Genomic DNA, 24,183 nt, shown 5'->3' with positions numbered 1-24,183 from the left:
GAGTCCAGCCTAATCATAGACGGTCAACCATGGCTTCTATTATCCGGACTTTTCAACAAACCAATAGGTAAGTAACACATTTCACAAGGGCTTCTTCTATCATTGCTGTTGCTATGTCCCACAGTAACTGTAGGCCACCAGTCCCAATGCAAATACATATGTTGTATTTGTTGCTCTAAAGGACGCAACGTCTTCCTCTATCTGGGGGAAGAGGAAAGCTCCTCAGTGAAAACCAAGAGCATGCCGTTGTAGGATTGGCCATTGCAGAATTGTAGAGGACAACCTGGTATTTCACAGTGTGGAAAGCATCAGCCTGACTACCATGGCTTGGACTCTGAATGAACAGTTGTACACAGTTCCTTTTGAAAGGAACAGTGAGCAGGTCAGGGAACTCCGGCACCAGTATGTCCAGGTATGGTCTATCGTATATGTCTTGTTCCTATAGTGAGTTTTACACTATGCTCCTCTACATGTAAACATGGGTTACAGTACATACAGTAGGACATACTGAAAAGCATTTACACATATTGTCTTGTGATTTCTTTCAGAGAGTCATGGAGTTGGAGGAGAATCAGAACCCACATGAAATAATTGATGTAGCCGAGGAAGGGTTTAACCTGGCAAAAAAAGGCCGTGGAAGAAACGTCATTGGGAAAAGGGCCAATGTTGATGTGCCGGGTCTGAGAGGAGCAAATATTACAATGTGTACTGCATTCTGGAGTGCTGGTTTGGTCCGGATTGGTCCCTACAACACTGAGCGCCTTCTTTTGTTTTTAGATGGCCTCCACCAACAACTGGTGCCAGAAGCAGAAAGGGAACAGCTGGGAGGAAACATGAAGACATTTGTGATTGCATGGGACAATGTAGCATTCCATCATTCACATGCAATCACAAACTGGTTTGCAGCCCATCTAGGAATGGTTTCCCTTTTCCTCCCCCCTTACTCGCCTTTCCTCCCCCCTTACTCGCCTTTCCTCCCCCCTTACTCGCCTTTCCTCCCCCCTTACTCGCCTTTCCTCCCCCCTTACTCGCCTTTCCTCCCCCCTTACTCGCCTTTCCTCCCCCTTACTCGCCTTTCCTCCCCCTTACTCGCCCCCTTTCCTCCCCCCCTTACTCGCCTTTCCTCCCCCTTACTTACTCGCCTTTCCTCCCCCTTACTCGCCTTTCCTCCCCCCTTACTCGCCTTTTCCTCCCCCTGTACTCGCCTTTCCTCCCCCCTTACTCGCCTTTCCTCCCCCCTTACTCGCCTTTCCTCCCCCCTTACTCGCCTTTCCTCCCCCCTTACTCGCCTTTCCTCATTTTTTTTCTTCCTGGAGGTGGAAAGTGTATGAACATCGGCAACATGACCAAATGTCCCTTCTGGATGCAGTGGATGCTGGCTGCAGAGACATCTCAGCTGAAGACTGCCAGGGGTGGATAAGGCATGACAAGCGTTTCTATACAAGGTGCTTAGCGAGAGACGACATAAGATGTGATGGGGACGAGAACATGTAGCCAAATGCTGAAGATGGTATAGATTAGAACGCGACTGGGCATTTTACTGTTTGATCCCTTCAGTCCCTTTTTAACCGGAAATGTGTTTTATTTTTACACATTAGGGAACCAAAGGCCATGTATGTTGGATGTGTTGTTGAACCAAAGGCCATGTGTGTTGGATGTGTTGTTGAACCAAAGGCCATGTGTGTTGGATGTGTTGTTGATCACTGGCAGCAATTTCATGTTGCTAATAAAGCTTTTACTGCAGCAATTCTGTCACTGACTATTTGTTTCTACTGTACATTCTGTACATTCTATAAAGTAAAGATGACTCATTCACTTTTAGATAGTATGTTGCCAAAAATGCACACATTCGACATCAACCAACAAATTTAGTGGTTTACAGTAAAAGGAAACTTAATTATAAAAAACAATGAATTTAATTTAATCTATTGTCTGCAGGTAGAACTGAAACATGAAAAGTAATGCAGTTTTTGTAACGCGATCAACTGTTAGTATTTTGAAAGTCGTTGTGCTATAATTGACTATATGTTCCTCTTAAATAGAAAGCATGTGCTAGTGTTATGACAGAATGATTAGATATTGAGGGGTTTACTGTGTTTGGATGGAGTTAGAGTAAGGAAGGAAAGTTTTTTTGTATGTTGAAATGTAGAGTTGGTATTAATGAACAAAATGTGGTTTTGAGCATAAAATTAACGATTTGGCTAATTGTGTGATGTAGGTGTGTTGCTGTGTTATGAGTTTAGAAAAAGTATCTAATATGAGATCTGTATGTAAAACATTTACATTTTACATTTTAGTCATTTATCAGATGCTATTATCTAGAGTGACTTACAGTAAGTGCATTCATTTTAAGATGGCTTGGTAAGACAACCACATATCACAGTCAAATATAAAGGACACAAACTTTCCATTCCAGCTAAACAATGGATATATAGCATGCACATTTAAAATCTATGAATGAAAAGGCTGTAGTATTTGAGACACACATGAAGGTACCCGTAAGCCATAATTTCTGTTGAAAAAACCCAAATGTGAAAAATCGGTGGTTATACCATTTTGGAAATACACTCTTCATATTTAATTCACTCAAGTCAAGTCCTGTCAGTTCATTATCATTATCATCACATCATCATCAACACAATTCATCACCATTATAATTTTTGTTATCAGAATTTATCACCTTTATCCTTATCATCATCACCAACAACACTGTTTTTGATCCAGTGGATGTTAATTATCCCATTCAGTTCCCATCATTCCCTCAGTGAATGTTAACCTATCCCATTCAGTTCCCATCATTCCCTCAGTGAATGTTAACCTATCCCATTCAGTTCCCATCATTCCCTCAGTGAATGTTAACTTATCCAATTCAGTTCCCATCATTCCCTCAGCAGATGTTAACTTATGCAATCAGTTCCCATCATTCCCCCAGGGGATGTTAACTTGTCCCATTCAGTTCCCATTCCTTCTCTCAGTGAATGTTAACCTATCCCATTCAGTTCCCACCATTCCCTCAGTGGATGTTAATTATCCCATTCAGTTCCCATCATTCCCTCAGTGGATGTTAATTATCCCATTCAGTTCCCATCATTCCCTCAGTGAATGTTAACCTATCCCATTCAGTTCCCATCATTCCCACAGTGAATGTTAACCTATCCCATTCAGTTCCCATCATTCCCTCAGTGAATGTTAACTCATCCCATTCAGTTCCCATCATTCCCTCAGTGGATGTTAACTTATCCATTCAGTTCCCATCATTCCATCAGTGAATGTTAACTTATCCCATTCAGTTGCCATCATTCCCTGAGTGGATGTTAATTATACCATTCAGTTCCCATCATTCCCTCTGTGAATGTTAACCTATCCCATGCAGTTCCCATAATTCCCTCAGTGAATGTTAACTTATCCCATTCAGTTCCCATCATTCCCTCAGTGAATGTTAACTTATCCCATTCAGTTCCCATCATTCCCTCAGTGGATGTTAACTTATCCATTCAGTTCCCATCATTCCATCAGTGAATGTTAACTTATCCCATTCAGTTCCCATCATTCCATCAGTGGATGTTAACTTATCCATTCAGTTCCCATCATTCCCTCAGTGGATGTTAACTTGTCCCATTCGGTTCCCATCATTCCCTCAGTGAATTTTAACCTATCCCATTCAGTTCCCATCATTCCCTCAGTGGATGTCAACGTATCCATTCAGTTCCCATCATTCCCTCAGTGGATGTTAACTTGTCCCATTCGTTTCCCATCATTCCCTCAGTGAATTTTAACCTATCCCATTCAGTTCCCATCATTCCCTCAGTGGATGTCAACGTATCCATTCAGTTCCCATCATTCCCTCAGTGGATGTTAACTTATCCATTCAGTTCCCATCATTCCCTCAGTGGATGTTAACTTATCCCATTCAGTTCACATCATTCCCTCAGTGGATGTTAACCTATCCCATTCGTTTCCCATCATTCCCTCAGTGGATTTTAACCTATCCCATTCAGTTCCCATCATTCCCTCAGTGGATGTCAACGTATCCATTCAGTTCCCATCATTCCCTCAGTGGATGTTAACTTGTCCCATTCAGTTCCCATTCCTTCCCTCAGTGAATGTTAACCTATCCCATTCAGTTCCCATTATTCCCTCAGTGAATGTTAACCTATCCCATTCAGTTCCCATCATTCCCTCAGTGAATGTTAACTTATCCCATTCAGTTCCCATCATTCCCTCAGTGAATGTTAACTTATCCCATTCAGTTCCCATCATTCCCTCAGTGAATGTTAATTTATCCCATTCAGTTCCCATCATTCCCTCAGTGGATGTTAACTTATCCCATTCAGTTCCCATCATTCCATCAGTGAATGTTAACTTATCCAATTCAGTTCCCATTATTCCCTCAGTGGATGTTAACTTATCCATTCAGTTCCCATCATTCCCTCAGTGGATGTTAACTTATCCATTCAGTTCCCATCATTCCCTCAGTGGATGTTAACTTATCCCATTCAGTTCCCATTATTCCCTCAGTGAATGTTAACTTATCCATTCAGTTCCCATCATTCCCTCAGTGGATGTTAACTTATCCATGCAGTTCCCATCATTCCCTCAGTGGATGTTAACTTATCCCATTCAGTTCCCATCATTCCCTCAGTGAATGTTAACTTATCCATGCAGTTCCCATCATTCCCTCAGTGAATGTTAACTTATCCATGCAGTTCCCATCATTCCCTCAGTGAATGTTAACTTATCCATTCAGTACCCATCATTCCCTCAGTGGATGACAAACTCCCTCCTGCTCCACTACACATCTGTCCTTGTTATCGTCAGCTGAAGCATTACACATTCCATAGTGTGTTACATCTGGAGGTGTGTGAGTGTGCCCCACTTGTGTGTGAGCGCCACGTATGTGTGTTGGCGTGCCACGTGTGCCTGCACGCATCTGTGTGTCTGTGTGTGCGTGCAGGTGTATGTGTGTATGTGTGAGTGCAGAGTGTATGTGTGCGTGTGTGCTTGAATGCGTGCTAGTTGCATGCCTTTTAAGAGCTGTAACTGTCTGGTTTAGATCATTACAGGAAGCGTGTCTGGGCACTGGCATATCAGCACCACCATATCCCCTCTGTCTACACCATAGAGATCTAACGGCAATTTTTTATTTTTTAAACACATACACACACACTGTTTGAGATCAATGACGCTACCAAAACAATCAGACTAATCTCAATCCTAACAGCACCTAGAGATCTAATACCTCTTTAAACAAACCTTCACTCTGTTTCTTCCACACAGATCTCTAATGCTAGCAAAACAAACAGAATGGATCTACCAGAGAAATCTAAAACCAGAAAAATAAACCGAATCTATTGGTCTCTACCGAGACATCTAATACTGTAGTAGATGTAATGCTACTAAAAACACAGATGCTGAAATAACAAATCACAGAACCCCCCCTCCTGAAACACTGGCAGTTACTTAAATCTTGACATATAACTCCAGAGAAGTTCCGTCTGAGGAGACAGGTAGGGGGAGGTGATGGTTATGGTAGCCAGGAATATTCTCCTCTCTTCTGGGCAAGAAAAAATGGCAGCTCCAATTTGGGAAAGGGAGGAATACAAATAGAGAGTCTCATTTGATCATATAAACCACCCGTGTCCTGGACTGCTCTGCATGACGCTACGAAGCTTTAGGGGGTTTCCTAACACACTCCAGACTCTGTCTCATTGTCCACAAGGACATCCAGTCGTGCTCTAGGGCCCAGGGCATGCAACCCACCACAGCCCACAGGAAGTGACCCTCGCTGGGGCTGTAGCCCCTGGCTCTGGTCCTTCCCCCCCAGACCTGGGCTCCAGAGCTGTAGACATGATCGAAGGCAGACCTGACAGGTTTGATTAGAGGGAAAATATGTGAATGTGTGTGTGTGTGTGTGTGTGTGTGTGTGTGTGTGTGTGTGTGTGTGTGTGTGTGTGTGTGTGTGTGTGTGTGTGTGTGTCAGTCAATATTAAACTTCACCCTTCTAATCAAAATCACGGTCTAGTGACACAATAGGATAAATAAAACTTAAAGGCAGAAGGAAGAAGTCCCCCCTAGAAACTGATCTAAGGCCCGTTGTAAATTATTCTCCCAATGGTTCAAGTTAGGATTTGAGGACTGTAAGCTGATCCTAGATCGGTGCCTAAGGGCAACCGCTACCCAAGGTCAGATAAAGACAACAGTTCCGTTTCCTGTCTGATAAAATGACTTCCTCCCCTCGAGACAGCTGATAGGCTTGGCTGTGAGTATCAAATATCCCATTCAGCAATCACAACATCTTTCCCAGGCATTACATCCGAGTTCTTACCAATGCTCTTCTGGGAGAAGCTTTGGGATGTGACTAGTGTTCTTCCTGATTAGTATCTTCAAGTTCATAACATATGATACAACAACATTTGAACCATGTACAAGACAGTGTTGGATTTGTGGCAGCTTTTAGGAATCTATATGACAGGGTAATTGCTCAGCTTTAAAACACATGCACGCACACACACACACACACACACACACACACACACACACACACACACACACACACACACACACGGACAAAGCACTTTCGGGTGTGCGATTTGTTATGCTGATGCTAAACAGCCAGTGAAAAAATGTACATTCATCACAGAAACTCTTCTTTTACATAATGTTGGTTAAAGTGCTTGAAGGTATGCTATTACACGAAGTGCAGATTTCTGATATAAAGTAGTTACATTTTTCACATTTTGCAAGCCTTCGATCATGTGGGCACCACTGTATTCTACTAGTTGTGTAACTTTGAAAGCTTGTTCTGAAAGCTTGGCCTATAGACTTGTAATAGTCTCTCTCTCTCTCTCTCTCTTACTCTCTCTCTCTCTCTCTCTCTCTTACTCTCTTACTCTCTCTGTCTCTTACTCTCTCTTTCTTCTCTCTCCCTGTGCAGAGTTATGGGATCTGAACAGGACGTGGGTGTTTCAGGGACCAGGTCCCTCCCTGCAGCCCCAGACCATGCTGTTGGACGAGGCCCATGAAAGGCTGTACGTAGGGGCTAAAAACATCCTGTACTCCCTCAGCCTGGAGAGAGTTAACCACCAACACAGAGAGGTACTGTAGGCCTGTCTGTCTGTCAGTCTGTCTGTTCGTGTGTGGAGGGGACTTGAACTCTTACCCCTCAAAGTCATTAGGTTACCTAAACAGAGTGCATGTGTTTGTGCATCTTCATTATATTACCAAGGAGTCTTTCCATAAAGAGCACAGAGTTGGACACAGATGCTGCCATATGCCATGCCCTTAACCTCTGATAGGCTCGGTGGTATTGTCTCCGTATTACTCCGTATTACCAGTACTTCTCCAGCCCTATATACATGTAATAATGGCTTTCAGATCCAACTGTTTCCTCGAGGTGGTTGAAGTAATAGTTGAGTGTGTTATAATAAGGTGTTATTAACTTTAATTATGTTTAATTACGTTAAACAATGACATAAAGGGCAGGATAACTGACTACGGAACATATCTGTAATGTAGAGAAAATAATGTGTTTATAATTGTCCATTTCCTACTGAGTCATTATTATTAGGTAATCGAGATTATTATTATTGTAAATAAATGTGTATCTTTTATCACTGATCATATAGTATCTTTAATGATGATAGAGAGGGACATACATGACACAACATGTTATGATGCACACCAGTCAAACAGACATGCATTGTGTATGTGTGACTGTGTGTGCATGTGCATGTGGATATGCATGTGTTGGTGTGTTATGTATTGTCATTTCTCCCCAGATCGACTGGGCCAGCTCTGTGTCGCAGGTAGAAGATTGTCTGATGAAAGGCAGAGAGAAGGTAACATCATCTGATCATTCTACGTTTGTAGCACTCCGTAATTTATTCAAAAATGTAATGTGTCATAGTTTACCCTTCAAATACATACCTAACCACTCTCCCTTCCTCCATCCTGCTTGTCCCTCCCTCCCTCCCTCCATCCCTCCCTCCCTCCCTCCCTCCCTGCTCCCCTCTACCTTCCTCCATCCCTCTGCCCTCCCTCCCTCCCTCCCTCCCTGCTCCCCTCTACCTTCCTCCATCCCTCCGCCCTCTCTCTCTCCCTACAGCCAGAGTGTGCTAACTACATCAAGGTGCTGCATCGGTATAACACCACCCACCTGTTGGCCTGTGGAACAGGAGCATTTAATCCTCACTGTGCCAAAATCAGGGTGGGACACATAGGACAGGTGAGCAGGGTTGGGAGGGTTGTTTGTTGACTTGGAGTTACCATTGGGGCTGATATACACTCAATGGTCAGTTTATTAGGTACACACATCGAGTACTGGGTGGCACCCCCTTTGCCTACAGAACAGCCTGAATTCTTCAGGGCATGGAAATGTTGCTCAATTGGTATTAAGGGACCTAACGTGTGCCAAGAAAACATTCTTGCACACGCAAAATTCTGACTAAAATCAAATTGTATTTGTTACATGCTTCGTAAACAACAGGTGTAGACTAACAGTGAAATGCTTACTTATAGGCCCTTCCCAACAATGCAGAGAGAAAGAAAAAATAGAACAACAGGAAATGAATAATACAAAGAACAATACAAAATGAGTAATGATAACTTGGCGCCATACACGGGGCAGCAGTACCATGTCGATGTGCAGGGACACGTGGTCATTGGTGTAGATATGTACATATACGTAGGGATAAAGTGCCTAGGCAACAGGAATAATAATAAAAAGTAACAGCAGTGTATGTGATGAGTGCAAAAAGGGTCAATGCAGATAGTCCAGGTAGCTATTGGTTAACTCTATTGGTTAACAAAAATATAAATGCAACATGCAACAATTTCAAAGATTTTACTGAGTAACAGTTCATATAAGCAAATTACTCAATTTAAATGATTTTATTAGGCCCTAATCTATGGATTTCAAATGACTGGGAATACAGAAATGCATCTGTTGGTCACAGACACATTAAAACAATGGGCCTCACAATGGGCCTCAGGATCTCGTCTCAATATCTCTGTGCATTCAAATTGCCATCGATAAAATGCAATTGTGTTCGTTGTCCATAGCTTATGCCTGCCCATACCACAACTCCACCGCCACCACGGGGCAGTCTGTTCACAATGTAGACATCATCAAGCCGGTCGCCTACACAACGCCATACAATTGGTCTGCGGTTGTGAGGAAGGTTGGATGTACTGCCAAATTCTCTAAAACTCCGTTGTAGACGGCTTGTGGCAGAGAAAACTTCAGACATCTGTGGCATTGTGTTGTGTCACAAAACTGCACATTTTAGAGTGGCTCTTTATTGTACCCAGCACAAGGTGCATCTGTGTAATGATCATGCTGTTTAATCATTTTCTTGATATGCCATACCTGTCAGGTGGATGGATTATCTTGGCAAAGAAAAAATGCTCACTAACAGGGATGTAAACACAGAACACAGAAATCCCAAATTATAGAAAAACGAACATAGACACCCACCCAGACCCTCCCCTATGGGTTTAGGTTTTGTGGCCGGAGTCCGCACCTTTGGGGGGGTGGGGGTACTGTCACGTTCTGACCTTAGTTCCTTTGTTATGTCTTTGTTTTAGTATGGTCAGGGTGTGAGTTGGGTGGGTTTTCTATGTTCGTTTTTCTATAATTTGGGATTTCTGTGTTTGCCTAGTATGGTTCTCAATCAGAGGCAGCTGTCAATTGTTGTCCCTGATTGAGAATCAAACTTAGGTAGCCTGGTTTCACTTTTGAGTTTTGGGTGTTTGTCTTCCGTGTCAGTGTTTGTTACCACACAGGACTGTTTCGTTTATTCACGTTTATTGTTTTGTTCCAGTGTTCTGTTGTATTTGATTTAACATTATGGACACTTACCACGCTGCGCATTGGTCCTCCGATCCTTCTCGCTACTCCTCCTCAGAAGTGGAGGACGAGATCCGTTACAAGTGGTATGGGAATTGGAGTGAAGAAAATCACAATTTATAATTATGATTTTACAGGGGGTGCTGCAGCACCCTGAGCACCCCTAGTTCCTGCGGCTATGGATACCCGGTGTGGAGTGGTCGTTTGCTGAAATAGCCCATCTGTGACAAGGACCAACGAGTTGTGAGTTCCAAGATGCCGTTCTGCACACCATTGTTGTACTTTTTGCCATTCTCCTTTGACATCTCATCAACAAGCTGTTTTTGCCCACAGGACTGCCAATGACTGGATGTTTTTTGCTTAGGTCACTCGTTTTGCCCATTCTAACGTTTGAGCGAACAGTAACTGGATGCCTGTCTCCCTGCTTTATATAGCAAACCACGGCCACGTGACTCACTGTCTGCAGGAACAAACCATTTTTGTGAATGGGGTGGTGAACCTAATAAATGTATGAACACATTCAGAAGGACATGCTGCTGGTTTGGCTCAGTCTCGTCATCTGTTCTTTAGGATGCAGTCTTTCTTAAATGATCCGTAAATACCGCAACACATCCACTGGTCAATTTGTGTCTCCTGAGAGAGAGAGAAGGGGAGTTTGTTTATTCACCTGACAGTGAAACACAGAGATACACAAGGAGTGACATAAATGACTAGATTTTTTCAAAAATGATATATATCCATTTTAAGAAATGTTGGTAAATGAGCTTTTATTGTTTATCGAAATTATTAAAGAGATTGTTCAATGTATTTATTCAATACTATATATCTGTCTCAATTTCAGAAAAATTTGTAGTAATGCTAGGTTTTAATAAACATGTAACAAATAACAAAACTGTTAATAAAGAACTGCACAAATAATACATTTGTTTTTAAATAATAAAAATACAGTCAATGCAGTAATATGAGATACAGTAATATGGAATCTGTAGGTAAAACATTGACATTTGACATTTTATTAATCTATGGTTGTCACGATCGTTGTTAGACTAAATGGACCAAGGCACAGCGTGCGTAGAGTTTCACATGTTTTAATAAATGAAACTCACCAAAAACAATACAGAACAAATAAAATGTGAAGTAAATGCAGTGTTCACAGGCACTACAGAAAAACAAGATCCCACAAAAACCCAGTGGGAAAAAAAGGCTGCCTAAATATGATCCCCAATCAGAGACAACGATAGACAGCTGCCTCTGATTGGGAACTATACCAGGCCAACATAGAGTTGAAAAAACTAGACTACCCAGCCTTGTCACCCCCTGACCTAACCAAAATAGAGAATAAAAAGGATCTCTACGGTCAGGGTGTGACAATGGTAGCCTACTGGCAGTTAGTTTATGTGTCTTCTGAGAAATGAGAGAGAGAGAGAGAGAGAGAGAGAAGGAAGAGTGTGAGAGAGAGAGAGAGAGAGAGAAAGAGAGAGAAGCAAGAGTGTGTGAGAGAGAGAGAGAGAGAAGCAAGAGTGTGTGAGAGAGAGATGGTACTTGGAGGTAGCTTGTGTGTCCTCTGAGAGAAAGGGAGTGTGTTTGTTTGGGCTGTGAGTTAGTTTAGTTTATATAATCCACTGTCAGTCTGAGAGGACCTGTGACAACAGCACCATCAGAAAAAACAAAGAATCTTCCTCTGGCACCAGGCACGCTATGGCTGAGGTCAAGCTCAGGGACATCGCTGTGTGTGCATGTGTCAGCATGCGTTTGTGTTCTTACTGCTACCTTTTGGTCCCCAGGTCAGGCAGTTTGAGCTGGAGGAGCAGAGTATAGAGAGCGGCAGAGGGAGATGTCCCTACGACCACAACAGCCCCGTTACATCCACCCTGGACAGTAAGAATACCTATCACATAATACAACGCATTTTCACTTCTGATCTTTCACTTTCTACCTTCTTTTGTGTTTCATGACACAGTATGTTCTTATCCCAGTTGTCTCTCTGTCTCAGTCAGGCACGTTAACCCTAACCCTTTTCAAGACTCGTACTCTAGTAGAATTGCTGTTACTAAGTATTGCACAGTGCTCAGAGGCAGGTTTAGTTTTAGCACAATGCTGCCACCATGTGGAAATAAAGTATTGATTGTGATAAATAACTAAACATAGTTTCCCAAAATCACCCACATTTGCTATTTATTGTAATATTGTAATTCATTGTATGTCTGTGTGGAAAATCAGAAGTGTAAAACTTTGCTCCTGTGAAACATCTGGTTCACATTCTCTGTGTGTTTGTTAGGAGGAGAGCTGTATATTGGCCTGTACACAGACTACTGGGAGAATGACGCAGCTCTGTGTCGACTGAACAACCAGAGCTACACACGCACTGAGAGAGACGACAGACAGCAGCTCAATGGTCAGTGGCTGGACATTTATGTATCAGGTTTGATGTAGATAATAATATGTTGAAATTAGTTTAATCAGTTATTCATCAGGTTTCCAGATTGTTCCATTTACCACCAGGACAAGATCAAATGTAAAAAATAAATAAACCTCTGACCAGTACACTGTGATTATGGTCAATGCATTTTTGATGAACATTCACCTGCAGTCATCCATAGGTATGAATGCCTTTCCAATTGTTTTATTTAACTAGGCAACTCAGTTAAGAACACATTTTTACTTACAATGACAGCCTAGGAAAAGTGCCTTGTTCAGGGGCAGAATGGCAGGTTTTTACCTTGTCACCTCTGGGATTTGATCAAGCAACCATTTGATACTGGCCCAACACTCTAACCCCTAGGCTACCTGCCCCCAATGAGGAAACAAATGAAAAATGAACCATGAACGTTTAGGCCTGAAACATGTTTAACTTCTGAATAACTATATACTACATACTGAAGAGGTCCAGTATGTAGCTTTGTGGCGACACAACCAAATTCACATAGAAGTGTGATTGATATATTTTTCATTCTCATTGAAAGCAGGTGTGAGAAGTGGTAGATCCGTTCTACATGTGCTATTTCTATGCTTCTCCCGGTCCTTAAATTGAGCTTTTACTTATTTTTGCTCTTTTGTACACCAGCTTCAAACAGCTGAAAATAAGACATTTTGGGTAATTGAAAATATTTCCCCATCAGTTTAGATTGTGCAATGATTCTCTACACTTTTAAACTGAAATTAGGTGAACATTTTAGAATTTGAGCAACCAGGTAATGTCGGAGCGAATTCCACATATCATATGCCTACCTTTAACATTTCAGTCTGGGGGTTCATCAAAAACACAGTGAAGTCATAGCTTACCTTATTTCACAAATAACAATTACGTGAGCGGAATTCTGACACAGTAACAGCATAAATGATGGTGTCGTCCCTATTGCATCTCTGTGACATGGGAATTTCCTATTTGCTTATGTTGATACAAGTTCTCTTAAAGTAAGCGCTTTTTAAAACTTAAAACTTTTTTAATTTTCCCAAATGGATACACTGAATACTTAAACATGTATTTAATTTTTTTGAACGATGATATTTCATTTTCTTTAACAATACAGAACATACACATACAAACGTCAATGTCACACCTGCCCAGAAACCACCTGCTCACACCCCCATCTCCAGCACCCGCACCACTCTCTTCCACATGGCCTTAAACTGCACCATTTTGTTTCTCTCCGTTGCCCACTCACTTTCAACATTTAGATTATAAAGCATCTGACCTTTCCATTGTCTTAACAAAGGAGGATTAAACATATATTTACAATAATAATACCAACAGTACCTTTTTCACAAACTATACAGTATACTCTGAGTATACCAAACTATAGGAACACCTTCCTAATATTGAGTTCACCCTCTGAATGGCACACTTACCTGGCTGGAATGTAGTGTAATGGCTGCAAAGTGTTTCATTCCATTCCATTATCTGTTATGAGCTGTACTCCCCTCAGCAGCCTCCTCTGACACATACACAATCCATGTCTCGTTTGGCTCAAGGCTTCAAAATCCTTCATTAACCTGTCTCCTCCCCTTCATCTACACTGCATTCACCTGGATAAACCTGTTCAGTCTATGTCATGGAAAAAGCAGGTGTTCTTGATGTTTTGTACTCTCAGTGTATATGCTTTCACGCCTAAATAAAGTTGAATGAAAGTATGCGTGACATTTCCAGGACAGCACAGTGAGCTTTGTACTGGAAAGCTAAATTACATTACATGGTCAATTTCAACTTCTCTTTCTGAAACTGTCATTTTTCCTCCAGAGCCTAAGTTTATTGGGTCGGTTGTGATTCCTGATAACAATGACAGGGATGATGACAAGGTCTACTTCTTCTTCACGGAGAGAGGGACGGACGCAGAGGGGGTTAACAAGGCTGTTTACACCAGGGTGGGACGGGTCTGTGCGGTGAGAACGGAACTAATGCTTTGCTTTATCCTGCATGCCAGAATATCCCCATATACAGTGCCTTCAAAGTATTCATACCCCTTCACTTATTCCACATTTTGTTGTTACAGCCTGAATTAAAAATGTATTTAAAAAAATCATACACAATACCATACCCAATACCACATTATGAAAAAGTGAAAACATGTTTTTAGAAATTCTTGTAAATTTATAGAAAATGAAATACATAATTATCTTATTTCCATAAGTATTCACACCCATGAGTCAATGCATGTTACATTCTTTTCAAAATTCTTCATGCTCTGTGAAATTGGTTGCTGACCATTACTAGACAACCATTTCCAAGTCTTGCCATAGATTTTCAAGCAGTTTTAAGTTAAAACTGTAACTCAGCAACTCACAAACATTTAATGTCTTCTTTGGAAGTAACTACAGCGTAGACTTGGCCTTATGATTTAGGTTACTGTCCTGCTGAAAGGTCAATTCATCTCCAGGTGTCGGGTGAAAAGCAGACTGAACCAGGTTTTCCTATAAGATTTCACCTGTGATTAGCTCCGTTCCGTTTCTTTTTTATCCTGAAAAACTCTCCAGTCCTTAACGATTTCAAGCATACCGATATCACGATGCAGCCACCACTATGCTTGAAAATATGGAGAGTTGTACTCAGTAATATGTTGTATTGGATTTGTTCCAAACATACTGTGCCTTTGGTAAGTATTCAGACCCCTTGACATTTTCCACATTTTGTTATTCTAAAAATGATTAATAACACAAAATACACCATAATGACAGAGCAAAATCAAATTTTTGGACTTTTGCTCATTTATAAAAAATAAAAAACTGAAATATCACATGTACATACTATTTACTTTGTTGAAGCATCTTTGGCAGCGATTACAGCCTCATGTCTTCTTGGGTATGACACTACAAGCTTGGCACAACTGTAATTGGAGAATTTCTCCCATTCTTCTATGCAGATCCTCTCAAGCTCTGTCAGGTTGGATGGGGAGCGTTGCTGCACAACAATTTTCAGGTATCTCCAGAGATGTTCGGTCGGGTTCAAGTCCGGGTTCTGGCTGGGCCACCCAAGGACATTCAGAGACTTAACTCAAAGCCACTCCTGCATTGTCTTGGCTGTTTGAAGTTGCCCTGCCACTGAAGAACATCCCCACAGCATGATACTGCCACCACCATGCTTCACTTTAGGGATGGTGCCAGGTTTCCTCCAGATGTCACGCTTGGCATTCAGGCCAATCTTGGTTTCATCAGACCATAAAATATGGGTTCTCATGGTCTGAGAGTCTTTAGGTGCCTTTTGTCAAACTCCAAGCAGGCTGTCATGTGCCTTTTACTGAGGAGTGACTTCTGTCTCCGTCAAGGCCTGATTGGTGGAGTGGTGCAGAGATGGTTGTCCTACTGGAAGGTTCTCCCATCTCCACAGAGGATCTCTAGAGCTCTGTCAGAGTGAACATCGGGTTCTTGGTCATCTCCCTGACCAAGGCCCTTCTCCCCCGATTGCTCAGTTTGGCCAGGCGACCAGCTCTAGGAAGAATATTGGGGGTTCCAAACTTCTTCCGTTTAAGAATGATGAATTTCACTGTGTTCTTGGGGACATTCATTGCTTCAGAAATGTTTTGGTACCCGTCCCCATATCTATGCCTCGACACAATCCTGTCTCTGAGCTCTACGGACAATTCCTTCGACCTCATTGCTTGGTTTTTGTGCTGACATGCACTGATAACTGTGGAACCTTATATAGACAGGTGTTTGCCTTTCCAAATCATGTCCAATCAAGGTGGACTTCAATCAAGTTGTAGAAATATCTCAAGGATGATCAATGGAAACAGGATGCACCTGAGGTCAATTTCGAGTCACACAGCAAAGGGTCTGTAAAACAGCATAAAATTCTAAAAACCTGTTTTCCCTTTGTCGTTATATGGGAATTGTGTGTATATATTTTTGTGTGTGTAGATGTTGTGTGTAGATTTTTTTGTGTGTGTAGATGTTGTGTGTATATATTTTTGTGTGTAGATGTTGTGTGTAGATTTTTTATTTAATCCATTTTAGAATAAGGCTGTAAAGTGACAATAAGTGGAAAAAGTCAAGGAGTCTGAATCTGAAGGCAATGTGACCCTTTGTAGTATTACTTTAGTGCCTTGTTGCAAACAAGATGCATGTTTTGGAATATTTTATTTCTGTAGAGGCTTCCTTTTTTCACTCTGTCAATTAGTTCAGTATTGTGGAGTAACTACAATGTTGTTGATCCATCCTCAGTTTTCTCCTATTGCAGCTTTCTCCTATTGTAACTGTTTCAAAGGCACCATTGGCCTCATGGTGAAATCCGAAAACCTCTCTGGTCTCCTTCCTCTTCCTCTAATGAGTTAGGAAGGACGCCTGTATCTTTGTAGTGACTGGGTGTATTGAAACACCGTCCAAAGTCTAATTACTAACTTCACCAGGGATATATATATATATTTCTTCATCTACCATAGGTGCCCTTCTAGGCGAGGCATTGGAAAACCTCTCTGGTCTTTGTGGTTGAATCTGTGTTTGAAATTCGCTCGACTGAGGGAACTTACAGATATTTGTATATGAGGAGTCATGTTAAGCACAAACCATGCAAGTTATTATGTGACTTGTTAGGCAAATGTGTACTGCTAAACGTATTTAGGCTTGCCATGACAAAGGGTTTGAATACTTATTGATTCAAGACATTTCAGCTTTTTTTAAACATTTTTAAAAACATAATTCCACTTTGACATTATGTGATATTGTGTGTAGACCAGTGACAAAAAAAAAATCTAAATTTGATACATTTTGCATTCAGGCTGTTGTAGCATAACAAATGTGGAAAAAGTCAAGGGGTGTGAATACTTTCTGAAGGTCCTGTATGCTGGCATGGACTCCTTCCCATTCTAACCTCTTCCCTCTCCCTTTCTCCATCCTCTCCCTTCAGAATGATCAGGGAGGTCAGAGGATGTTGGTGAATCGTTGGAGCTCCTTCCTAAAGACTCGTCTCATCTGCTCTGTGGCTGGACCCAATGGCATCGACACACACTTTGACGAGCTGGGTACAGACGTGTGTGTGTGTATGTGTATGTGTGTGTGTGTGTGTGTGTGTGTGTGTGTGTGTGTGTGTGTGTGTGTGTGTGTGTGTGTGTGTGTGTGTGTGTGTGTGTGTGAAGGCAGGGGATATAACTATAGTACATTTTCTTGATGGAACCCTGAAGCTCTCTCTCCCTTCCTCCCCCTCTCTCTCTCTCTCTTTCTCTCTCTCCCCTTCCTCCCCCTCTCTCTCCCTCTCTCTCTCTCTATTTCTCTCACTCTCTCTCCATCTCTCTTTCCACAAATTCAAATTCAGATTGCTTTATTGGCATTAAACACAATTTGTAGATATTAAATTTCAGTAAATACACTACAATGCAAGGAGCATAATGAAATACAGTTAATTTCAGTGGTAACATTAATAGTACATACAGTTGAAGTCGGTAGTTCACATATACCTTAGCCAAATACATTTAAACTCAGCTTTACACAATTCCTGACATTTAATCCTAGTAAAAATTCTCTGTCTTATGTCTGTTAGAATTACCGCTTGATTTTAAGAATGAATGTAAAATGTCAGAATAATAGTAGAGAGAATTATTTATTTCAGCTTTTATTTCTTTCATCTCATTCCTAGTGGGTCAGAAGTTGATGTACACTCAATTAGTATTTGGTAGCATTTCCTTTAAATTGTTTAACTTGGGTCAAACACTTTACACAATATATTGGGTGAATTTTGGCCCATTCCTCCTGACAGAGCTGGTGTAACTGCTTCAGGTTTGAAGGCCTCCTTGCTCACACACGCTCTTTCGGTTCTGCCCACATATTTTCTATTGGATTGAGGTCAGGGCTTTGTGATGGCCACTCCAATACCTTGACTTTGTTGTCCTTAAGCCATTTTTCCACAACTTTGGAAGTATGCTTGGGGTCATTGTCCATTTTGAAGACCCATTTGCGACCAAGCCTTAACTTCCTGACTGATGTCTTGAGATGTTGCTTCAATATATCCACATAATATTCCAACCTCATGATGCCATAGATTTTGTGAAGTGCACCAGTCCCTCCTGCAGCAAAGCAACCCCGAAACATGATGCTGCCACCCCCGTGCTTCACGGTTGGGATGGTAATCTTCGGCTTGCAAGCCTCCCCCTTTTTCCTCCAAACATAACAATGGTCATTATGGCCAAACAGTTCTATTTAGTTTCATCATAATTTCTCCAAAAAGTACGATCTTTGTCATGTGCAGTTGCAAACTGTAGTCAGTCTTTTTTACGGGTGTTTTGCAGCAGTGGCTTCTTCCTTGCTGAGCAGCCTTTCATGTTATGTCGATATAGGACTCGTTTTACTGTGGATATAGATACTTTTGTACCTGTTTCCTCCAGCATCTTCACAAGGTCCTTTGCTGTTGTTCTGGATTGATTTGTACTTTTCTCACCAAAGTACGTTAATCTCTAGGAGACAGAACACGTCTCCTTCCTGAGCGGTATTTATTTTACCTTTATAGGCAAGTCAGTTAAGAACAAATTCTTATTTTCAATGACGGCCTAGGAACAGTGGGTTAACTGCCTGTTCAGGGGCAGAACGACATATTTGTACCATGTCAGCTCGGGGGTTTGGAAATTGCTCCCAAGGATGAACTGGTGGAGGTCTACAATTGTTTTCCTGAGGTCTTGGCTGATTTCTTTGATTTTCCCATGATGTCAAGCAAAGAGGCACTGAGTTTGAATGTAGGCCTTCAAATACATCCACAGGTACACCTCCAATTGACTCAAATTATGTCAATTAGCTATCAGAAGTTTCTAAAGCCATTACATAATTTACTGGAATTTTCCAAGCTGTTTAAAGGCACAGTCAATTTAGTGAATGTAAACTTCTGACCCACTGGAATTGTGATACAGTCAATTATAAGTGAAATAATCTGCCTGTTAACAATTGTTGGAAATATTACTCGTGTCATGCACAAAGTAGATGTCCCAACCGACTTGTCCAAACTATAGTTTGTTAATCAAATCAAATCAAAGTTTATTTGTCATGTGCGCTGAATACAACAGGTGTTACAGTAACACCTTACAGTGAAATGCTTACTTACAGGCTCTAACCAATGGTGCGGAAAAAGAAGGTGTGTGTGTGTGTGTGTGTGTGTGTGTGTGTGTGTGTGTGTGTGTGTGTGTGTGTGTGTGTGTGTGTGTGTGTGTGTGTGTGTGGGTAAGTAAAGAAATAAAACAACAGTAAAAAGTCATTTGAAAAAAGAGTAGCAAGGCTATATACCTGTTAGACACATGTTAGTCAGGCTTATTGAGGTAGTATGTACATGTTGGTATCGTTAAAGTGACTATGCATATATGATGAACAGAGAGTAGCAGAAGCATAAAAAGAGGGGTTGGCGGGTGGTGGGATACAATTTGTAGAGTGGTTGAAGAACAAGTTTTAATGACACCAACCTAAGTGTATGTAAACTTCCAACTTCAACTGTATAATAATGTATACAGGTACAACACTACAGCTAGTGTATTGTGTAATCTTCAGTCAATACATTTAATTAAATAAAACTAAGAATTTAAAAAATAACTCTGAAGCTCTGTCAGAGTGACCATCGGGTTTTTGGTCTCCTCCCTTACCAAGGCCCTTCTCTCCCGATTGCTCAGTTTGGCCAAGCGGCCAGCTCTAGGAAGAGACTTGGTGGTTCCAAACTTCAACAATTTAAGAATGATGGAGGTCACTGTGTTCTTGGGGACCTTCAATGATGCAGACATTTGTTGATAGCCTTCCCCAGATCGGTGGCTCAACACAATCCTGTCTCGGATCTCTACGAACAATTAATTTGTCCGTAATGACTTGGTTTTTGACATGCACTGTTAACTTTGGGACCATATATAGACAGGTGTGTGCCTTTCCAAATCATGTCCAATCAATTTATTTTACCACAGGTGGACCCCAATCAAGTTGTAGAAACATCTCAAGGATGATCAATGGAAACAGGATGCACCTGAGCTCAATTTAAAGTCTCATAGCAAAGGGTCTGAATACTTGTGCAAATAAGGTATTTCTGTAGCATCATACCCAAGAAGACTTGAGGCTGTAATCCCTGCCAAAGGTTCTTCAACACCTTTGTGTTGGATATGTTAGTAGTGGCAAGAGATGTCTGTGTCTTGCTCATCTGAGATTAAATTGGCCTCCTCTCTCTTCTTAGATAGCGGGGAGGTGGTGGGGCTCTGTTGCTCGGCTGGTATGATTGTGGAACTCTGCCTAATGTGGCGTCCTTCAGGTCCTTGGCAAATATTCTGAATCCTTCATGGACCAGGTGTACGTGGTCGTACAAGTGCTTACATGTCAGGTTGGGGTGGTGAGAGATGCAGACATTTGGTAGTGAGGCACAGTCCATGGTGATTATTTGGTTGACATTATGGATCATTTGCCAGGAGAGATCTTTGCTTGGTAGAAGGGTGGATATAATCATGTTTGTCCTTGGGAACAGGGTGTGTGCTTTCTCTACCACTCTTTCTCCTATTGTACGCAGGTAATTTGTCCCCGTATGTAATGTAAGGTTGTCAAGACTTTCCAGCTTGGCTTGATAGAGCAGTTATAGTGCACTGTCAGTAGTGGGACACCATAATTTAGCTGTCTGTTGTCTTGGGAATAGTCTCTTATCTTCCAGATACTTCCCATTAGTCTATCAGTATTGCAGTTTTGGGCGGTCTCCTGGGTTGAACCGGATCCTGTCCCTTGTCCTCTGGATGTGTGTTCAGCTGAACATGTTCAGACTGCTGGGAGGTTGGCAGGTCAGGGTAGGTAAAGTTTTTGGGGTGCACACAGCTGCTGCAGGTAAAGGAGGGAGTGATGTACTGTGGGCCTCCTATTTTTTAACCCCAAGTTTTGGGTGTTGCAGGCATTGTTAGTGGAGACTAAAGGATACATTCTGTCGAACTCTTCTTCAAACAGCTCAAGACTGGCATCTGATCATTACTGTTCCATTATTATATATATTAATATGAATTCAATTTTGGGGTTGTGTCCACATACAACTGTCTCATGGTCTTGTTTCCAGACATTTTAAGATGTTTGTTTGCTTTGCGCTGGGCTGCATGCCAAACATTTGGACGTTCAGTGAAAAATTGAAAATCCACATTGATTCCTTTGTTTTTTTGTAGCATAAAGTCTGCTCTTAGGGTCTCTGGGTGCTCGTCTAAAACCTTTGCTTTATATTTTTTCTTCCCTGCTTCACTGGCAATACCTTCTGCATATTTGATAGCAAGGTTGCTGAGCTTGGGGCTTGTAAATGTATCCATCTTAGTTGATTACAGCTGGATACAGTAGATGTTACAGCTGGTTTGCACTTGGCTAGTTGTACCTAGATGTTTTAGAACATAAACCAAGCCTACCTTTCTTGTTTTCTGTCTGAATTGTTTTCTCTTGCTTGTGTAAGTTTAGTTATTTGTTTTCCCGTCCTTTTTCCTATCCTTTGTCATTTTTATTGTCCATTTTCTCATTTACTAGCTAAGTTTTTTAGCTAACAGCAGGTAGCCAGTAGCTATAAACTCTCTTTGTTATGCACTTGAGTGAGGACCCAAAAGCGGTTTAACAAAAACAGAGTCCTTTAATGTAAACACAGGGAAGACATAGATCCTCTTCAGATGTAGATAATGGAAAAATAGACAACCCGCAGAGAGGGCGACAAATGAAACAAAAAGTCCTTCTGATAATTACAAAAGAGTCCCCTTCTTAGCAGCAGAGGAGAATAGCTGGGTTAGCGGCGACAGGCTGCAGGTCTCTCTGGGTAGGCGCGGGTCGTAGAGGAACAGTGGTACCTGATCTCACGTAGCATCAGATGAACTGGACACAGTACAAACGATAAGACAGTTAGCTGAGTACAGGATGCACTTGCCAGGCAGATTCCGACAGGACGGGACAAGGATGAAGCAAACGAGACGATAGTTTGTTTCTGGCATGAGAAACTCAAACGAGAATCTGACACAGAAAGAAGCAGGAACAGAGAGAGAAATAGAGACCTAATCAGAGGGAAAAAGGGAACAGGTGGGAAAAGGGTGAACGAGGTAGTTAGAGGAGATGAGGAACAGCTGGAGGAGGAGAGAAAGAGAAGGTAACCTAATACGACCAGCAGAGGGAGACAGAGTGAAGAGAAAGAACAGGAACAAGACATAATATGACAAGACATGACACTCTTACAGTAGCAACTCCATAGCAACGTTTATGGGTCTAATCCTGAATACTGATTTGCCACCCAACGGGTGGGTCTAATCCTGAATACTGATTTGCCAAAACTGCATTTCAGCAGGTGTCTATTCCACAAGTTACCACCGGCTAAATCTATGACGTTAAAATGCCTATTTACTCTGTTCCATCTGACTGCACAATCCACTGTCTCATCTACCCAGCCAGGCAATGTATAAACTTGATCTCCACTATAAAAAGCATCTAGAAATGATCTCACATTACTTTTAGACTAACATTTAGTTTTCAATGGAGGAGATTTTGCGTAAACCTTGCTGTCTTTCTCTTCAACATTTGCAACATTGTTTCAATATTAAAATTAGATCTTCAGCTGTCCCATAGTAATGAACATTTCAGGAGTCAGGATGAGACAGAAAATCAGGAAGCGTTTCTCAGCCAGCTAAAATAATGAATCAGCTGGCATAATTTTTAGGCATATATACAAAAAAAGGTCAATTGAAAAATGGTCAAATGAAACAAATTGCAGCTAGTTTACAGTCTTTCCAGCTTCAGTTTGAAGTTATTGTGTTAGCTGTGATGTCTGCTCGCTCCTCTGAACAACGGTGTCCTGACGAGTGAGAACATTTACTATGTCAGGCGAAATCACGCCTCATTAGCTGATTGTTATGCATGTATTCCATATGAATTAATCTGTTATTAAATGTCACATTTCAGAGGATGTATTTGTGTTGAAGAACAAGGATGAGAAGAATCCAGAGATTTTCGGCCTCTTCAGCACTACAAGGTCAGCTCAGTCATGTTTTTAATGTTCATACCATTTACTGGTATATTGAAATGAATATATCAACATACATTTCTCTCCACTCCATAGTGCTGTGTTCCAGGGCTATGCGGTGTGTGTGTACCACATGGATGATGTGCGAGCAGCGTTCAATGGCCAGTTTGCCCACCGGGAGAGACCAGAGCACCACTGGACCCCCTACGAAGGCCGGGTCCCCTACCCACGCCCCGGATCTGTGAGTCCTGTTCCAACAGCCACCCCCACAGCGACAACATCTACTGACTTATCAATATACCTGATTGCCTCTCCAAACCTGATGAATAAGGGTCCAAGCACTGCATGGTGGATGTAACATGATAAGGTCGTTTATGAATTTGCTTAAGCAGTGCACCTCCATCACAGCAAACTCCATATATCCAAACCATACAATTTCAACAATAATTTCGAACAAGGTGATATTCAAGCAGCAGAATTTTACATTCTCAGCGCTCCCATGTCTGTGGCAGCCACCCTTTGCAGATACATAGTGTTACAAGTTGTTGTAGAACCTTTCCTGTGAATGTCATAGCTACTGTAGCTATCTCTGCAGCTAACATCAGTGAAGAGGACAATCTAGGCCTGAATCCAATACAAGCATGCTATATTATGTTTTTATACAGTAACACACAGATTTAGTAGTAATCATTGCACTGGCATAACGCAGTTTCTCTGGACCTCCCAGCACATGGTGTCGCAGGGCGTCCATTTAGACTGCTGGCTGGTGGCAACAATGTAATTACTGGTTCAGTATTAAAGTTGGAAATTCAAACATTGCAGATTGTGAAATGAATGTTAGAGACAGCATACTAATCAGCAACCAACGTATTTCTTAAAAATATACCACACTCCTGTATAGCCTACCTGAATCTGCATGACATGAGCCGTCCTCACGCTCTCCAGC

General features: G+C 41.7%; 1 protein-coding gene across 1 annotated transcript in view; it reads left to right on the top strand.

The window, feature by feature from the left end:
- LOC135509306 (semaphorin-3E-like) overlaps window positions 1–24,183 on the top strand; it is a 57,325-nt gene that overhangs the window by 22,402 nt on the left and 10,740 nt on the right. The window contains exons 2-10 of the mRNA XM_064929842.1: window positions 6,935–7,095; window positions 7,779–7,838; window positions 8,105–8,224; window positions 11,632–11,725; window positions 12,126–12,242; window positions 14,085–14,227; window positions 17,184–17,298; window positions 23,177–23,246; window positions 23,334–23,478. Coding sequence (XP_064785914.1) covers window positions 6,935–7,095; window positions 7,779–7,838; window positions 8,105–8,224; window positions 11,632–11,725; window positions 12,126–12,242; window positions 14,085–14,227; window positions 17,184–17,298; window positions 23,177–23,246; window positions 23,334–23,478 — 1,025 coding nt within the window. The remainder of the gene's footprint in view (window positions 1–6,934; window positions 7,096–7,778; window positions 7,839–8,104; window positions 8,225–11,631; window positions 11,726–12,125; window positions 12,243–14,084; window positions 14,228–17,183; window positions 17,299–23,176; window positions 23,247–23,333; window positions 23,479–24,183) is intronic.

This window comes from Oncorhynchus masou, chromosome 22, assembly GCF_036934945.1.
Source record: "Oncorhynchus masou masou isolate Uvic2021 chromosome 22, UVic_Omas_1.1, whole genome shotgun sequence".
In the NCBI taxonomy this organism is placed as follows: domain Eukaryota; kingdom Metazoa; phylum Chordata; class Actinopteri; order Salmoniformes; family Salmonidae; genus Oncorhynchus; species Oncorhynchus masou.
Note: the sequence above shows the minus strand (reverse complement) of the source record. Positions and strands in the feature narration are given on the sequence as shown.